This window comes from Danaus plexippus, chromosome 4 (assembly GCF_018135715.1).
Source record: "Danaus plexippus chromosome 4, MEX_DaPlex, whole genome shotgun sequence".
Classification (NCBI taxonomy): Eukaryota; Metazoa; Arthropoda; class Insecta; order Lepidoptera; family Nymphalidae; genus Danaus; species Danaus plexippus.
In genome coordinates this window covers 1995897-2013051 of record NC_083538.1, presented here as the reverse complement: position 1 = coordinate 2013051, position 17155 = coordinate 1995897, and the positions used below count along the sequence as shown (strand labels likewise).

Here is a 17155-nt window from a genome sequence, read left to right as displayed (position 1 = left end):
TTTGTAAATGTTTTTACGGCTCTGGATACGAATCCTTTTGAGCCTTCATTAATCTTATCGGCGTCGATGTTGCCAGCACATAAAAAACATTTAAAAATAGGTAAATTAATATATAACGAGTTTCTGAATGTATGGATGTTTGTTGCTATTTCAAACAAAAACTGCTTAATATATTTTGATGAAACTTTACAATAATGTAGCTTCGACATCAGAATGAGACATAATCTATAAAATAGCCCTTAATTCCGGAAACCGTCTCGTACAAAGTCGCTTAACACAACTATACATATCACGTGGGTCTGTTAACGTAAAATCAATTGTTCTAACATTAGCATTGTCTTACTTAAACTAATTACAAGAACCAGGTAGACGATGTCGCAGGCTAAAACTGTTGTAAATAATATATGGTTATTAGGAAAGTAATAAACGTTTATTTTTCATTACCATATTTTTTCACAAATTTTATTAAACAAGCTTAAGTCGGAACATTATCATCAGTAAGTAATGTTAAATTTTATTGTAAGTTTTAATTTAATTATTTTTCATATAATTTAATTGTTTTTCAATTGCTTCTGATTAATTATTCTATAACAATTAGACTACCATCAGCAGTCTTGCTCTCCTTGCTTTCCGAATGTTGTCTGTTAGACACACACTTCCCCAAAACCATAACCACGGCGGTCTTGTACTTTCTAAACCCACCGTGATTGGATAAGACATTTATTTTATGTAGTGCTGTACATTTCCAATTACAATAACGCATAATTAAATGTTTCGCAGGTGGCTGTTGTAAGAACTCACGTTATTTGTCACTTCTTGTGCACTTTTATAATATAACATACCTAGAAATGAGATTTAAAATATGGCCGCTGATTTCGCCTTTTACGAATAATTGATAATTCGTAGGTAATAATAACATTTTCTTTGTAGTATTTTGTTTTACAGCTTGTATGAATTACTGCACTAAACAACGGTTGCTATTTTCATTAGTAAATCTAAGCACATGACTATTCTAATGTAGTTATGAGTGAAAATCTAAAGACTGCATGTATTTAATTCAAAGACGCAAAAAGTTAAAGGTAAGTTGAGGTACAGGTTGAATTAACCAGCAACTGATTATATCAACAAAATTCTACGTTTAAAAGCAAACATGGAATACGTAATGAAAGGAATAAAGGAAATTAAATCTATTAAAAAAATATATAAATGAAATTCCTCTTTGGGTAAAAACTCCTTCATAATTTATTCAACCTTATAAAATCACATGATTTTTAGCTACAAACAGTTATTGTTGAATATTTGGATTCTGTTCCTATTTAATTTTATCACTTAAATTTCTTGCCATCACATTATTAGCACTTAACTATAATGGCCATTACATCTAAATTTTCTTAACAATATCTTATAAATGTTTAAATAAAACTAACTATAGGTATTTATAACAATATCACTATATCTTTAAAATTTAAAGATATTTTAAAAAATCTTACACTATCAAACGTCTACCGCTTCAATAATCCAAGTAATGATGTGATTGAAGCTGAATTTCTTCTTGCCCGTTGCCCTTCAGGCAGAACGCCCGTCATACCTCGATCGTATGGCGGTTGAGAGTTCGTGGTGAAGAAAAAGTTGCCCCGAGCCCTTAAAAAATGAATCATTATGTAGGTAAATATACCTAATTCTATCCTGTATTAGCGCTTAAGATAGTTTTTTTATTGCTATGAAGAAAACAGTATAACCTTTTTACGATATTGAAAAATGTAACAAAGTTAATATATTTTTGATTTATTACGATATATATAGACGATTTTAATTTTCGATGTAGTATATCATTGATACGTGAAAGAATCTTTTGTATCGTATACTAGTTCTGATCAGCTTTCACTTTCAACTCCATAACATTAAAAAAAACAGTGAAACTTTTGAGAACATCTAGCTAATTACAAACTTACACATCAAAAAAGATCTCGCAGAAAAAATTAAAAAAGGTTCCGTTGAATTTTGGTGTGCGGTGACTTAGAAGTGATACTAATGTATATATGTGTAAGACAGAATTGACTTTAAAATAGTCGAAATGAGGTGTATTTAAGAAATAGTACGTAGGATAGCTCATAGCAATAGGATAAGTAATGTTAAAGTGCGAGGACAAAATTTTATCTTTATTTAAAATTTTTACCTAGTGATGAAACTTAAAGTAACGTCTTAGAATCTCAGTTATGACGTCATAAATCATAATAACAAGCATAAGGTAATCAAGGACTAAGTGAAACGATATATATATAGAGAGACAGAGACATACAGAGAGAGACAGAGACAGACAGAGAGAGAGAGAGACAGAGACTGAGACATTAACATAAATTCTATCATTAAGTAAGTCTTAAATTTCAGGAGGTAAAATAAATAAATACCGTGTATTCGCCAAATCCCCCATATAAATAGTTGCCGGTGGATTGTCCATTCCTAGCCATGTATCGAAACTGTCGGCAGAGGCCGCCATAAAGGAAGTTCCGTTGCGCACCGACTCCACCAGGTAGCGCCACGATCGGTCGTGGCTACAAAGATCTGGAAATATTAAAAATAATGGTCTTTAAAGAAGAAAGCTACCAAAGAAAGGGTTTCCATACAAAACATGTTCCCTAAAAGAATAATTTTGCTTTTAATAATTCTTACTGAGCAGGACTAAGATACGATATGGAATTTAGAATATTCTGCAAAACAGCCATTCTAGTTTTGGATATAATATTTCTAAATCATATTATTTATCCGCGTTTTAATTTGGTAAACTGAACCTACCCTCGGGTGTAAACATGCTGTAACTGCCTAGCGGACATCCCGGCTGCATGCCGTCGTCGGGCGAGTAGTTCGGCCACAAGTCCACCGTCCCACTCGACTTGCTTGTACCATAGTTACCAGGGTTTGTATGGATTATGTCCACGAACTTGGCACACGTGCGATCCAAACCCGTCTTTATAGCGAAGGCTCCCTCGAACAACGCTCTTGCTGGATCTAGACCTGTTATTCTGAAGAAAATACAAGTGAACTCAGTGTTTACGATTAAAGATCCTTTTTATTTGTACTTGCTTATTACTCTAACCCTAATAACTATTTTGAAAGATTCATAAAAACACACAATGGGCTATTTAGTTTCATGTTTACCTCGACTTTTATGTCCTAACCGTTGTCAGTAAGGATTCATTAACAATTTGTTCCATTGACCTTTGATAACGCAAATGGGTACATTACCTTGATATAGCATGGCCTCTTTCTCGGGCCCATCTTCCCGCATACGCCATGACGTGAGCTCCTAAAGAATGTCCCGTGAGATGAATCTCACTCATATTGAGACCAGCTTGAGATAATATTATCAAAGCTGCACCGAGCTCTTGACCAACCTTTAAAGGTAAAATGTTTATTATTTCGGTCTATAAGATTAAATTTAATTAATCATTAAGTCTTAAGTACGTTTTAAAAGAATTTTAATTTCTATACCAGAGAGACCCTTAGACATTCCTATTAAATGCTTTAAGATATTATTATAGCATTTTTGATAATTATTACTAACTATATTGTATCGTATTGGTCTAATTATTAAGCAATTGAAATGTGAAAATAACTCACAATCTCATATTTACAAAAATTAAACTTTTAGGTTAAGTCGAGGGTAGTTTAACATTTGGTTTCCAAATATTGGCTATAGTTTTATTGAGCTACTATTAATAAAAATATAACCTCTCATACATACCCTTTTCGCGTTTGGGACAGCAGATAAGGCATATCCCAGTGGAATTCCTAAAAGGCCACTCCTAGCCTCGTCCTGCCAATCCAATAGAATGACATTCTTCTTGCCGGTTGACAAATATGTTTGTAAGACAGCGGTGGTCGCTGGGCCGTTTGGCTTCCCACGATATCCAAATGTATAAATCATCGTACGAAGGTTCCTGTCAATGCACGGATCTCCCAACAGTGGAGTTGGATTTCTCAGTGATGTCATCATATAGTTGTCCATGGAACTGAAAGAAAATGTTCACGTCTGATCTAAACCACCTTTAGTTCAGTGTTTTAAGATGACGTAAGCTATTTTTTTTTTTGTGTAAAACAATTAAGCAAACACTTGATTTCTAGTGATTTTTTTTATTTTATTTTAGTTCTGATATAATTGCGAATCATTACAATCCTTTAAGCGTCGTCTTTTCAAATTGTTTACAAATATATCCAGCGTATTATGTTTAAAAAAAAATGATTATTGACGATGTTTAAGTAAGGCTATACAAATTTTTAATTAGGACATTAAAATTCCCAAGAGTTTGTTCATAAAACTATATTGACAGGATTGTTATCTAATTGGTTTGTTCAGTTTTGGAACAATTTTGAACCCGTACAATAAAAAAGATGGCATCAAGATTATTCATTCTTAAAACTACTAAAATAAGTCACATAATAAGTATAGTGAAAGAATTTTCATCTAACGTTAAGTGAACTATATCAACACTTATAAGTTAACACTTAACAGCACACATCAACGCATTTCTGCTCAGGAATCGAAACTCGCACACAATTATTTGAAAAAAATAACTCGTGTTCACCTTAATTAACCGTAATAACATAAAAGCAAAAGTTATGACCCGGCTGCTATGAACCAATTTAAAACCATACTAATATCAATAACATATGTGTGCCAATACAAAATTAACAAACAATTTCGTAAAAACTAAATTAAATTAATATGAAAAAGTATTAAGAAACAGGTATTTCGTTAAAATTACATCGTAAATAATGTTATTGAGGCGAAATTTTAATAAAACAAAGCTTTTTTAAATAAGCTCTAAGCGTCTTAATCTTCACATATCATAATTACAAGTTACATTATACGGTTGTATATGAGACAACAAAAAAATTAAATGAAACAATTTTTTTTTTGTACAGGTATATAAAGTGATGTGCATTTAAATCAACAGAAAACTAGTTTTAATTTATGTAGAAACTGGTAGCTTATTAAATAATAGAAGACATAACCGAAGAAAGCGGTCAAATGGCTATTACGTGGTCAAATGCAAACGTGTAAATAATAACATTGTGACATAATCCCACTTTTTAGGCCTTGACTACGAAATTTTTGACGTGATTGTGGAATATTAAGTAAATTTAAGATTACAGAATCCTAACGTTTCAGTAGGACATGTAGTTATAAGAATTCTAACAGAACATACAGTTCTGACGCTGTTAGGTTACTTCCTCAGTAAACCTAAACCCAATACTATATCAATATTATATACAAATCGAGGATTTGAGAACAATTAGTATTATAAATATTATGTTTAAGAATGTATTAAGATCTAGTACGCATTCAATTAGTTAAAGTCTCGCTCCAACAATGTTACGGTCATCGAATGAGGCGACGTTTCCATTACCACTTATCATAATTGAACTAACAATAATTTTATGTGTCCATTGATCGGAACAACATTGTCTTTTCAAATATTATTCTCACAGCATTTTAAATTTGATTTATTTTTGTATTTCACTAAAACTATCCTAATTTTCAACGGTTATTTTCAAAATAAGGGAGTACTCTGGAAGAATCTATAAAAATACACATGTTAAAACCGTTCCTACAATAACGAATATCCAAGTCACTTGTTTTATATATATTAAAAAATATATATTATAATATTATGTTTTTTAAAGTTACATCTTCAATGTGACTGTTAATCGTTGGTTCAAAAAGGTCTCTTAATATAAAATGCATGTTTTTTTTTTTGTTATAAATTATTGTAATTAATTAAAAGTTTTATAAAAATTGTCATTGATATCGACATAATATAACCATTACTAAAAATATAAACAATACCATTGACCCAATTATTTTGAGCTAATTATGGTAATGTTATGTATTCCTACAAATATATGTACATACATACATACTTATTATGCATGCGGGTGTCATTGTTCGTTTTTTTAGGGTGCCATACCTTAAAACGCTATTGTGGTCACATACATTTGTCCTCTGTGTACCAATCAGGCTTTGTGCTGTCGGTACTCGGTAGGTATTACAAGAATTTTCTCAATGAAATATCAGGCTGATTCGAGCTTAATTAAAAATTACGTAGAGGAGCTTTACAAGTATTTCAAACATATTTAACAAGTTTTTTTTTTGTATTCATTTCACAGAATATATCGTTTGCCCGGAGGCGTGAGTTTTGGTAAGGTAAAAGACGTTAATCCAAAATTGTTAATATTAAAATATCTTAATTATATATAGAATAGCTGTTTTATGCACATATTAAATTAAATTTACAATGCTTTGTTGATTTGGTTGACGGAGATCTTTATATTATGACTGGGAATTTTCAAATATGGCGAATAATTTGTATTTCAACTTCGCGAATCGTAATGGTGGCATCAAATGGCCGATATAATGATTTGTAATAAATAAAAAATCTATTGGCAATTTTTTTTTTATAGAATTTAATTAGACAATTCAGTAATTTTAATGATATCTATTCTGTACCGTGACTTAATAGTGTACACATTAATGGTCTTAATGTGTCTTATAAGTAATATACAACTCTTTTTCGTCACGCAACTAAAAGCATTTATATATTAATTACTGTTCCAATATCTACCTATAAGTATATAATTATCTCCAAATTTTGAGCGTTTGAATTTATAAATATAATACTAGCTAACACACACGACTTTGTCCTCGTTTTTTAATTATAAATGTATTTATCGCAAGTCTAAGAAAGCAGACAACGTAACGCACTTAGCCCTTGTAAAAATCGATGTATCTTAATTATTAATTAAATATAAATAATACTGTTATATTATTTCAAGTTCGGAAACTGTCTTAAAAGATTATCCTAAAAATTTTTACTGAAATTCACTCAGTAGTTTTGCTGTCATGTCAGACATGTACCAATATATTAGGATTTAAGGCGAAGGATATTTAAGGAGAAGCTACGTTAAACAAACGTTTCATAGTCTTATGTATAACTATGCAAGGAGACCTGTTTTTATAAATAATTATTACACTAGTGTTCTATTTCATTAACATTTAATATATAAATCACTCACCCTCTGTAACATTTTAACCAAGCAGTCTGCGTGTGTTCCAAAGATAAACCTAAAATATTTAATCTAAAATTATTTATTGATGTTTAAAAAAAATAAAATACTGCTTTTGCGATATTAAAAAAAAATATATTTTAAAAGTTAAGTTTTAAATTTGTGTATTTAATTTATACGTCGGATTATCAAAAGTATTATATTAAAAAAAATTCAATTTTTAAATTTAAATGAATAAAACAGGCGAAAATCTTAGATCTCATTATAATCACAATTTTGTTAATATCATTTAAACTTTAAATATATATAAATATATATATATATATATATATATATATATATATATATATATATATATTTGTTCATAAAAATAAATGATGTCAATACTATAGTCGTATTTGGTTGTATATTTTTCTTCGATTGTTATTTTTTTTACACTTACCTAAAATAAAAAATGCAATCCAATACTTGCACCTACACATTTTTAATATCGATATTATTTATCTAATAAACCACCGCACGTGCGTTCAGTTACAGACGCATCCGTTACTAAGGTGATCTCCACTCCTACATTATATTAAGAATTATTTAAACTATCCAAGGAGGTTGGATATCTTCAATTGTTTCCCATACATTGATAAGAGCAATGCGGGCTTAATTAATTGAGCTTGCCTTCATACGTATCGTGGACGATGTTGCCAACTTTCTACATGTATAAAATTAAGATGTGGTTTTCTTGTAATCGTTTAAATTAATGAGCGTTTTATGTTTTAATTTTTAAATTATTGATATTTTAAATGAGTTTGTTATTTTAAACATTACTATATCGTTAACATTCCAATTAAATATTTTTACATAACCGTTACATTATCTTAAAAAAAATATATATAAAAAAATACGTATAATATAGTTTATAAGTATTTTAATAGTAGTGGATTTATTATATTTGACAAAGAAAGGTTTGAGACAGGAGATCCAGGCTTCCAAAAGGCAAAGGATTTAACAGTAATAATGTTGCATATCTCTAAACTATATAATAATTTCACACATATTTAAACTATATATAAGGTATTCATATGTATATAGAATGTATTCATTCGTGTATATATTATTATATGAATAAATAAATAACAAGCAGAATTCATATCACGTGTACATCCAAAGGAATTGTTAGTGTTATAGCCTGAATAACAATAACATACCAACATTCTTAAATGTTTTTGTTGACTCAGTGTAGATTTTTTTGTTCTTTTTGTCAAATAATACAAAAGAAACATGATATGCCAAATTAACTATCCATTCAAAGTGGTAACAGAATTCAGGGTCTAAGTGTAAGGTCATCTTGAGACTAATGAAGCGAGGAATTGTATTATTTGATAAATTTTCGTAAAACTATGGCGTTTTTTCTATTTTTTATGTATGGCTCAAAAGGTTTTGTAACTTTTTGAATATGCGATGTGACTATAAATAATTTTTAATTATTTAATACAATAGACTTACCAAACCTTCTTTGCATGTCACACTACATACAGAACGTTGACAATTTTGTTCAAAAACTCGTCATAGCCTACCTTTAAACTTAGGTTAGATTAGGAAGGTAGCTTCACAATCGGCGTCGGGACGTGACGACCCCATGGCCCACCGGGAATCCGGTGCAGTCAGTCATGAGAAGGGAGGATGCCTTGACTTCCTTGCGGGATCTTGGTCTGGGCGGGGGAACAGCCCTGAGAGGAGGATTGGATAAGGCTCGGCGGACCAACCTGGGCAGATATACGGTGGGCATTCCGCTCCATGCCACGCTAGGACCCGGGTGAGGAGGGTCGTTCACTGCCTTGCCACGTTCGATCCTGCACGTTGTCTGATGGTGTCCGGCCACTGGCGGTGTAGCAACGTTCGGTCATCCCCGTGCCCATCCACTAGAAGGGGAGTGAGAGTTACCGCTGGTATTTTAGTGGGTAACACGAGGCCCTCTGACTCGTCAATCCCACAGAACCGCCACCGTCTCCCCTAGACGGAGGGGTAGGTATAAAACCTTTCACCATGTTAACCAAAAAAAAAAAAAGCTTGTGTCACGATGCGAACTTGTGCCAAGCATACTGATACTAATGAAAAGAAAAAAAAGTTTTTAAAGATAGCAATACACTGTAGTTAATAAATATATATATATAAAATAACAGTAACTCAATAAATATAACTAAATATAATACTAGCTAGTAGCTGACTAGCTGTGAACTTGACATCCTTGCAACAGGTGAAATACGTAAAGAAGATTTATTTATAAAAAAAATATAAATTTTTAGATAAAAATGTTGTAAATTTGATTTGAAGCTGCAACAAATTAATATCAGAATGTGAATTACAAAATCTTCTAAATCCAATGTTATACATTTAAGTTTTATTTCGCGTCATAAAAATCAGTTTTGCGAAATGTTACGAAGTAGAAGATGTTAGTTGGTCCATTGTGATCATATCAAAGATTAATTTACATGTTTCAATGAAAATTATGTTCCGTGAAATATATTTATATTTATTGATATTAAATACTATTTAATTCCTTTTTAAAGATCACCCAATTTGCATTTTGATAATCGGGACATTTACGTTTCGAAATATTGTCGAGGTAAAATTGTTTTTCATATATATATATATATATTGTTATTAAACATGTGAACTTTTTTTCGTTTTAGTACCTACAGTATAGTTCATTAACCTTTCTTATAACGTATGTATAACTTTAGCTCCCTGAAATTATATTAGTGTAGTTGAGAGTACTCTTTCTCGTGCGAAAACGTCAAGAAGTGCTATTTAATTTTTAATATTTGTAAGGTTATGAGCATCCTTATAACAAGACTGCATCGTCAAACCATATACGGAGCGTTTCCAGTCTATAGTTTCTGAATATTGATAGTAATTACATAGATTTTTGAAAGTAAGAAACTGGAAACGCGCCGTATGGAGTGACGAACTTATCTTAAGGTACGCGTACAGATTACTTGTAACTTGTAAGTGGTCGTGGATATTGGAGATTTCAGATTAAGATTATACGTTACGACTTATTCCACCGATCTAATGAATGAAATAAATCTGTCAATAGTTTTGGACTACAACAATTTTATATTACTTCTAGGAGTGTGTGTAAAATTGTCAGTACTCATACTTTGTGCCATAAACATAATTAATTCAGTAGATAAAATCATGGTGAGTTGACCACAAAAGTTAAATTAAGTATCCAAATAGTAAACAAACCAATAAAGATTAAAGAGTTTAAGAAAAGAGGATTACTTAAAAATATATATTTTAATATAAATCAGCAATCAAATTATTACTCTATAATCTATATCAACATTATCTATATCAACAACAAATTTCAAACTGTGCCAAATATTTTTAAATTTAGAATATATATATATATTTATTTATACACAAAGTCAGCTGATGAGAGCCACCGTGGTGCCGCCATGCATGTATAAATAAAACATAAATAACTGTATAACATTGAGTGAGGAACAATTTATTTATATATAAAACCTAACTGACAAAAAATACTAAATAATTATAAGATTGGCAATTTAATAAATACGAAATTAAATTTTAAAATAAATAATATACAAAGTTTAGCCGCACCCCCAGGATTATAGACATTGCAAGAACAGTGTTTTATCGATGTACTAACATCGGATATGCATAAATTGGCTTCGATAAAAAGTTTAAAATTGATTTGATCATTAAAATTTTTGGAGGACATAGCCTTTGAGACCGAGGCCGTCACTTGGCTTATCAGCCAAATAATATGCTCATGCGTTACCGCTGCGAATGTTTTCTAATGGGGCAGTAAAAAACGACTTAACATCTAATGTAAATAAAACTATTTTTATTTACTTTCCAATTATCGTATTTAATATCTAAATAAATATATAAAATTTCTTAATATTTAATCACCTTTTGAACTCGCGCCTTTAATTTAGGTAGGTAATAAATTAAATTTTGTTGAAGGTAATCAAAAATAGTGTTCGTTTATCAACATTATGATTTTAGTCGATTTTCGTGCATGCATCGTACGTGATCATATGAGCGACGAATATATAAGGCAGGAAAACAACTTTGAAATTTAAAACGATTGTGACAGTAATGTTGAAGCAACTCCGAGAGGTCATCAACGCTGGCGATAGATCTGTGTTAATCGCCTATTTTATATGTATATATGTCTTATTATATAACCATAACATTGACCCCCATTATATTACTCTGTTTTTTTTTAAATAAATTAGTACAGCAAACGTCAGACGGTCATTTCGATGGTAAGTATCCAATCAGCGACGCCCTTAGTTATAACTATAGTTACACTCTTTTAGGATTTTTTTTTTTTAGAATTTAAACCAAGGCATATCAGAATGCACGCCAACGAAGCACTAGTATTATAATAAATGAATACATTACGAACTATAAGGGTAATAACCACTTTCAATAGGCAGTCAAAAGGGAGTCTTTCTTTGTCAACAACAAGATGTTGAAGTGATACCTTTGATAGCGCATTCAAAGTGAATCAACGTGGCGTAAGCGAGTTCGTAAAGCACTGCGTATCAACATACACGTTTATTATTTTCAGTGTTCTGACTCGAATATAACTTAGACACATTAAATTTACCATACGACAATCATAAAACATGTGACAACAGCCAATGTTGATAAAACAATTGGAACTTATAAGGAGCGATTTCTACGTCTAAGGAATATTTTACTTGGATTACCTTCGACAGACGTCAGCAGAGTTTCCGCACCTTTTTAGAGACAAAGAAACAGACAAAAATATTATTAAATAATAGCTGGTAGGTACACATATCTCCGTCTGCGTAAACAAAACAAAAAGCAATAAAAAAAAATTTGAGCATCCCATGTGCCCCGCCTTCCGCTGATAACGCTTAATTTCGGGATCGGAATAAATAGAGATACTCCTTATTACATTAACTACCTGCCAATTGAATCCCATCAAAATCGGTCCAGCCATATCAAAGATTAGCAGCGACAAACAGACAGACAAAAATTATAAGAAATGTTATTTTGTTGTACACACCGTTTATATATACTCATATGCCTGTAGTAGAAAATGGTTATTGCTATATTACAATAGAGAATGCAATTTTATTTGTATGTATAGATAAAAAAAAATGTACCAAAAATTTGTTTTTAATAATATTTACGTATTGGTATAATTTTTTTATACAATTATAATAATTTCACTAAATTTTAACGCCTTAAGCATTATTATAGCAAACATTCTATCTAAAATAATAATACACGGAATGACAAAATTTTATTGAATTAAAAAAAGCCCTATTACATGTGAGTAGAAATTGCCTTTAGAAATTACTTTAGAAAAGATATAATACTCTTACTCTTCTGGAGCCATTAACCAAACATTGCTTAGAATAATCGGAAGAAACAGGCAACCAAATAAAAAAATCGCTTGAAAGTCGAATTATATTTTTGAGCGTTATGCTGCCACAGACATACATTTTCTCACACTATATACACACAACAAACATACCACACAGTGTTAATAGTAAAGAATGTAATTATAAATATGCTCTTTAGTTTTTTCAATACTTTGTTATAGACGTTATTCCATTTTTTTTTTTTTTTTTTTTTTTTTTTTTGTTCATATATACGTATATCATTAGAACTCTGATGTTTGGTCTATTTAATATGCTGTTTACTAACTTGCTAAAGGTCTGTCTTTTGTACTGAGTACAGTTTTTCTACTAGTATAGGGAAGATCAGACCTTTTACACTAACGTAACAGAAATTTTTTTAATGTCATCTCATTGTATATTTAACTGCAAAAAAAGGTATTAATCTATGTATAGATAAATAATAGCAATATATTGTTTCGTTCCGATTATAATTAATAGTAACATAGGATATAAAAAGTTTGTTGTAAATGTGCTAAATATATGCTACGGATTCGGATATCGATATGGATTTAATAGCCATAATAGCCTCTTGTTCATATATTTTAAGATGATTGATATAAAGCGATTGTGAGAAATATGAAACAGTACACGTAATTACGAACCTGGTTACATGAATCTTGTGTGAAAGTATTACAAATACGCGGGGTCTTGGATGTTCAATTTATTTGTAAATCATCACAGCAGTCGTGGCCGAGCGGTTAAGGCGTCTGACTAGAAATCAGATTCCCTCTGGGAGCGTAGGTTCGAATCCTACCGACTGCGAACATAATACAATAATTTTTGGCAGAAATTAGTTGTTGCCGTTTATGAATTAATTTATATAATGAACTTAGAAGTGAAATAATTGGTGTAATACAATAGATAAATTCATAATACATTATTTTACTTCAGAGTTTTATTTTAGTAAAAGGGTTTTAACCCTCGACTTAAAAAGAAGGGTATTCAAAGTTGATGTATGTGTGTGCGTGATAGTGTGTCAGTCTATCTGTGGCATCATAGCTCTCGTTTGAACGCCGGTTTCCTTGTGATGGTTCCAAGCTACGTAGATATCAGTCATTATATGAATATTTCCAAAATGATGTCATCATTTATGGGGAATGACTACTCGCTAAATGCTTCCCGTTTGCCAGTGAAATCGTGAAATAACAGTGAACGGGTTTAGGGTTTTTAAAATTTATGTCTAGTTATTTAATTTTTCCGTTCATTATTAAAAATAAAAGAAAACAGAAATTAATTTATATTTAACAACTCTTCAAATATTTATCAACAAGGTACTTGTTTTTGTGGCTGTTAATTTGAAATCTTAAATTTTTTAGGACCGGGCAACATCGGTAGGTGACGTTTTAAATGAAAATACCTACATCTAATTTCTAATTGTTCATTGGATTTCAATAGGTATAAATAAAGGTTTTAGTTCCCACTCATTCAAATAATAACTTTTAAAGCAATACTTAAAGTGTTAAATTTTTTTTTCTAATTATCACTAGCGTCTTATAACATCACCTTATTTCTTTTCGGCTAAACATTACGAGAATCATCAGAAAATAAAATATGCTTACTCTAAGTAGGCATCGTCACACATGGAACGTTACAGTTTTTCGTTTATAAACGTTTGCACTAAGTAGATACCTTACCCTTCAAAACAGGCAACTCTCCGTTTGTAGTGTGACGATGTAAATTTGGACTAAGCATATGGTTTTGACTGAATGTTCCAAGAGATAAAACCACAGAATTATCCCTCCAATTCGTGTAAAAGCTAGAATATTTTAGTCAAACTTAAGTGATTTAGTGTAATCTGATCTCTTGTACTATGGCGAATAAAAATAATACCCAAAAATCTAATAGGTACTTCGATAAAGACGAAACGTTGACATTAGATTAATTAATTATGAACTATTGAAACAACAAAATTTGTCCAGTCGCGTAAATATAATAAAAATCGCAATACACGGACACTCAGACTTGTAAAAAGAGATAACGCATTAAAGAGTTCTTTTTACAAACAAATTGTCAGGTAGTTTATAAACGAATAGGTTAAAACTTAAACGTCAAGCCAGCTAAAGACAATGTACTGTCAGCGAACACATACAGCCCACACAATTAATTCAGTAGCATTATCAAAGTATTCAATTTACACCTCATTTCACGAAAAGTGTCAACTTGAGCTCTGCATATATGCTAGTAACTAAGCTTTGAGGGTTGCCACCAGCTGAATTCTGAATGTGGTCTATGAAAAACCTAAGTTTAGAAAACTCTGATGTACTGAATATAATTTAAAGACTTAATGACATACATGAGGCTGTTTACATTCACATTCTTGCCTACGAATCTTGCAAATTAAATACAATGTAGTATTATTCTTGGTGAGACTATATTTTCTGTTAGACAGCCTTGGCGTGGGACGTTTGCTTGATTTTATTTGCTTATTTAAGAAAGGGTTAATAATCGTAGATATTCTAGTTTAGTGTACAGGATTCAAATTATATTTAAAAAAAAAGATTCAAATTGTTACAGCTATTGTAAGACAAATTTAAGTACAATAAATGTATTAATCGTTTAAACTTGTTATATAATCGTCTTAAAACTTGTTGTGACAGGACAATGAACGGTATTTTATTATATACATCTATTTTATTAGACATCAAAGTAATTAATTTTTCTCTAACTATACGAATATACAGTGGGGACAAAAATTATAACTATATACCTACCGATAATTTTATCTTTTTAAGTATGATAAAGGTATATATATAAAGTACTTTAAATGGGTCCATTGATTTTTATGCCATAACATTCTAACGACCAACAGCAGCAAACAACGAATATTGAAATGATATTTTAACTACAATAATAATTATTATTTAACTACAATTGTACTTAAATTTAATGAGAATCGTTGGTTGACTAAGCTTATATGATACGCTATTATTGATACATAAATTAATATACAACTAGTTTTCATTCTAACTATATATACGACTCATTATACACTCAATAGCTCCGGTCGTTACAACAGCAATTGAAATAAGTCATTACTATAAAACTGGAAAGTCATTTACATGCGTCGAGAATAAAAAGCTAGATAAAACATTATTATTCGTTCTGAAACAGATAATGAAATAGATAATGGAAATGAAACAGTGAAGATTTATTTAACGACGACATTATGTATCAAATAAATTCATATTTTCCTGTAATTCAATTTTCTCAAGTAATACGTAATGAACAGGGTCCGGATGAGACATTTCAGTGATGTGATATGTCCTGGAAAAAAAAAATTAAAGTGCCTGCAAGAATGTACTAAAAAAATTAGTTAATGTCAACATTAGAATTTTAAAAAATGTACAATTCATTACATAACTGTTTTTAAAATCAGCCTACTTATTACCTTAATATAGGTTCAGTACAAATATTTCATACAATAGCTTACGTTAGACTTTAATAAGGCTAATTTATTAATAAGAAACTTTTACACGCTCCGTTTGTAGTATGAAAATGCAAACTTGGGGTAATCATATTGATTCAATGATACTTAATACATGTATGTTTTAGATTATTTCCTTAAGTTATTATAGTTATATATTATTCTGACGATTTTTCAAACGGTTTTCTTTAAAGAGGTCAAATTTTATTAAAGTGAAGGCTCACATATATATGCATATACATACAATTTATTTGACCCGAATTTATTTTGTGTGATAAGTGTAATTTGTATCATCGCAAAAATTATGACCTACTGTATTAGAAAATTAGGTATAGATTGGTCAATATTAGGCGTGTTTAATGTTGCATATATTTCATACATATAATGTATTTGTAAATATATTTTGATGAATATTCTGTAAATCTCATAGGATGAAGATCTGAATGTAAACAGTAGCATGGCTGAAGAAAAAAATAGTTGTATAAATAATATTAATATATTATTTGAAAAATTGTCTAAATAGGTATTACAAGTCACACATAACACATTTATGTACCTCATTAATAAATATTGATTTACTTTAATAATATCAATATCGTCTCAATTATATTAATAGTTCTTTAAAAAACAGTTTTAATAAAGACAGTAAAGCTTACAGACGATTGTGAGAATATTTTGCAAGTAATTCAGTTTCCTATTTGCAAAGTGAATTATTCTTTTACATCCATTAATGAAAACGTTAGACAAACTGAAAAATATTAGAGAGGTAAATAAGGTATTATTTATTAGAACGTGAGAGGTATCCCAAATCAATCTCGTACAAATTAATCCAAAAATGAAACTAGTATTTTTCGGATAAATACGGATAAACCGTGATCACGGTTGCTGAAAAGTAACCGAAACGTCGGGAGTATGTAGTTTTTTACAAAAATAAATCACGCGTAGTTTATCCGAAAAATGCTAGTTTCATTTATATGAATAAAACTCGCGAAAATCTTAGATCTCATTAATCCAAAACCATCAACAATGAGAAACGTATAAGGAAGGTATCTTTTAAACAATTGTATGAAGTGCTTGAGGCTAAATAACGAACGAGTAGTAATGCTAATAGTTAGAGTAAAGTCACGGAAAAAAATCTGATTAAATTTTATACGATAAATCATTTTAAAAATAACAGTCGGCGAATGCAGTTTGT

At 30.4% G+C, this 17155-nt stretch overlaps 1 protein-coding gene and 1 non-coding gene across 2 annotated transcripts; one reads left to right on the top strand and one right to left on the bottom strand.

Annotated features, from left to right (window-relative positions):
- Positions 1-1218: 1218 nt before the first annotated feature.
- Positions 1219-7644, bottom strand: LOC116768533 (phospholipase A1 VesT1.02-like). Its single transcript, XM_032659274.2, has 7 exons — positions 7508-7644; positions 7075-7123; positions 3743-4010; positions 3244-3392; positions 2794-3020; positions 2409-2562; positions 1219-1641 (listed from the first exon to the last, which is right to left on the bottom strand). The coding sequence occupies exons 1-7, from the start codon at positions 7545-7547 to the stop codon at positions 1503-1505; spliced, it is 1026 nt and encodes a 341-aa protein (XP_032515165.2). The 5' UTR covers positions 7548-7644; the 3' UTR covers positions 1219-1502.
- Positions 7645-13216: 5572 nt separating this feature from the next.
- Trnas-aga (transfer RNA serine (anticodon AGA)) lies at positions 13217-13298 on the top strand. The gene has a single exon. It is a non-coding gene; the product is annotated as a tRNA-Ser (tRNA).
- Positions 13299-17155: the final 3857 nt, after the last annotated feature.

Excerpts from the sequence above, each read along its gene's own strand:
- LOC116768533 (XM_032659274.2), bottom strand. The coding sequence starts at position 7,547 with ATGTGTAGGTGCAAGTATTGGATTGCATTTTTTATTTTAG. Across the intron at positions 7,124-7,507 it reads GATTGCATTTTTTATTTTAG|GTTTATCTTTGGAACACACG; the intron begins GTAAGTGTAAAA and ends TAAATATTTTAG. Across the intron at positions 3,393-3,742 it reads CTGTCCCAAACGCGAAAAGG|GTTGGTCAAGAGCTCGGTGC; the intron begins GTATGTATGAGA and ends TTACCTTTAAAG.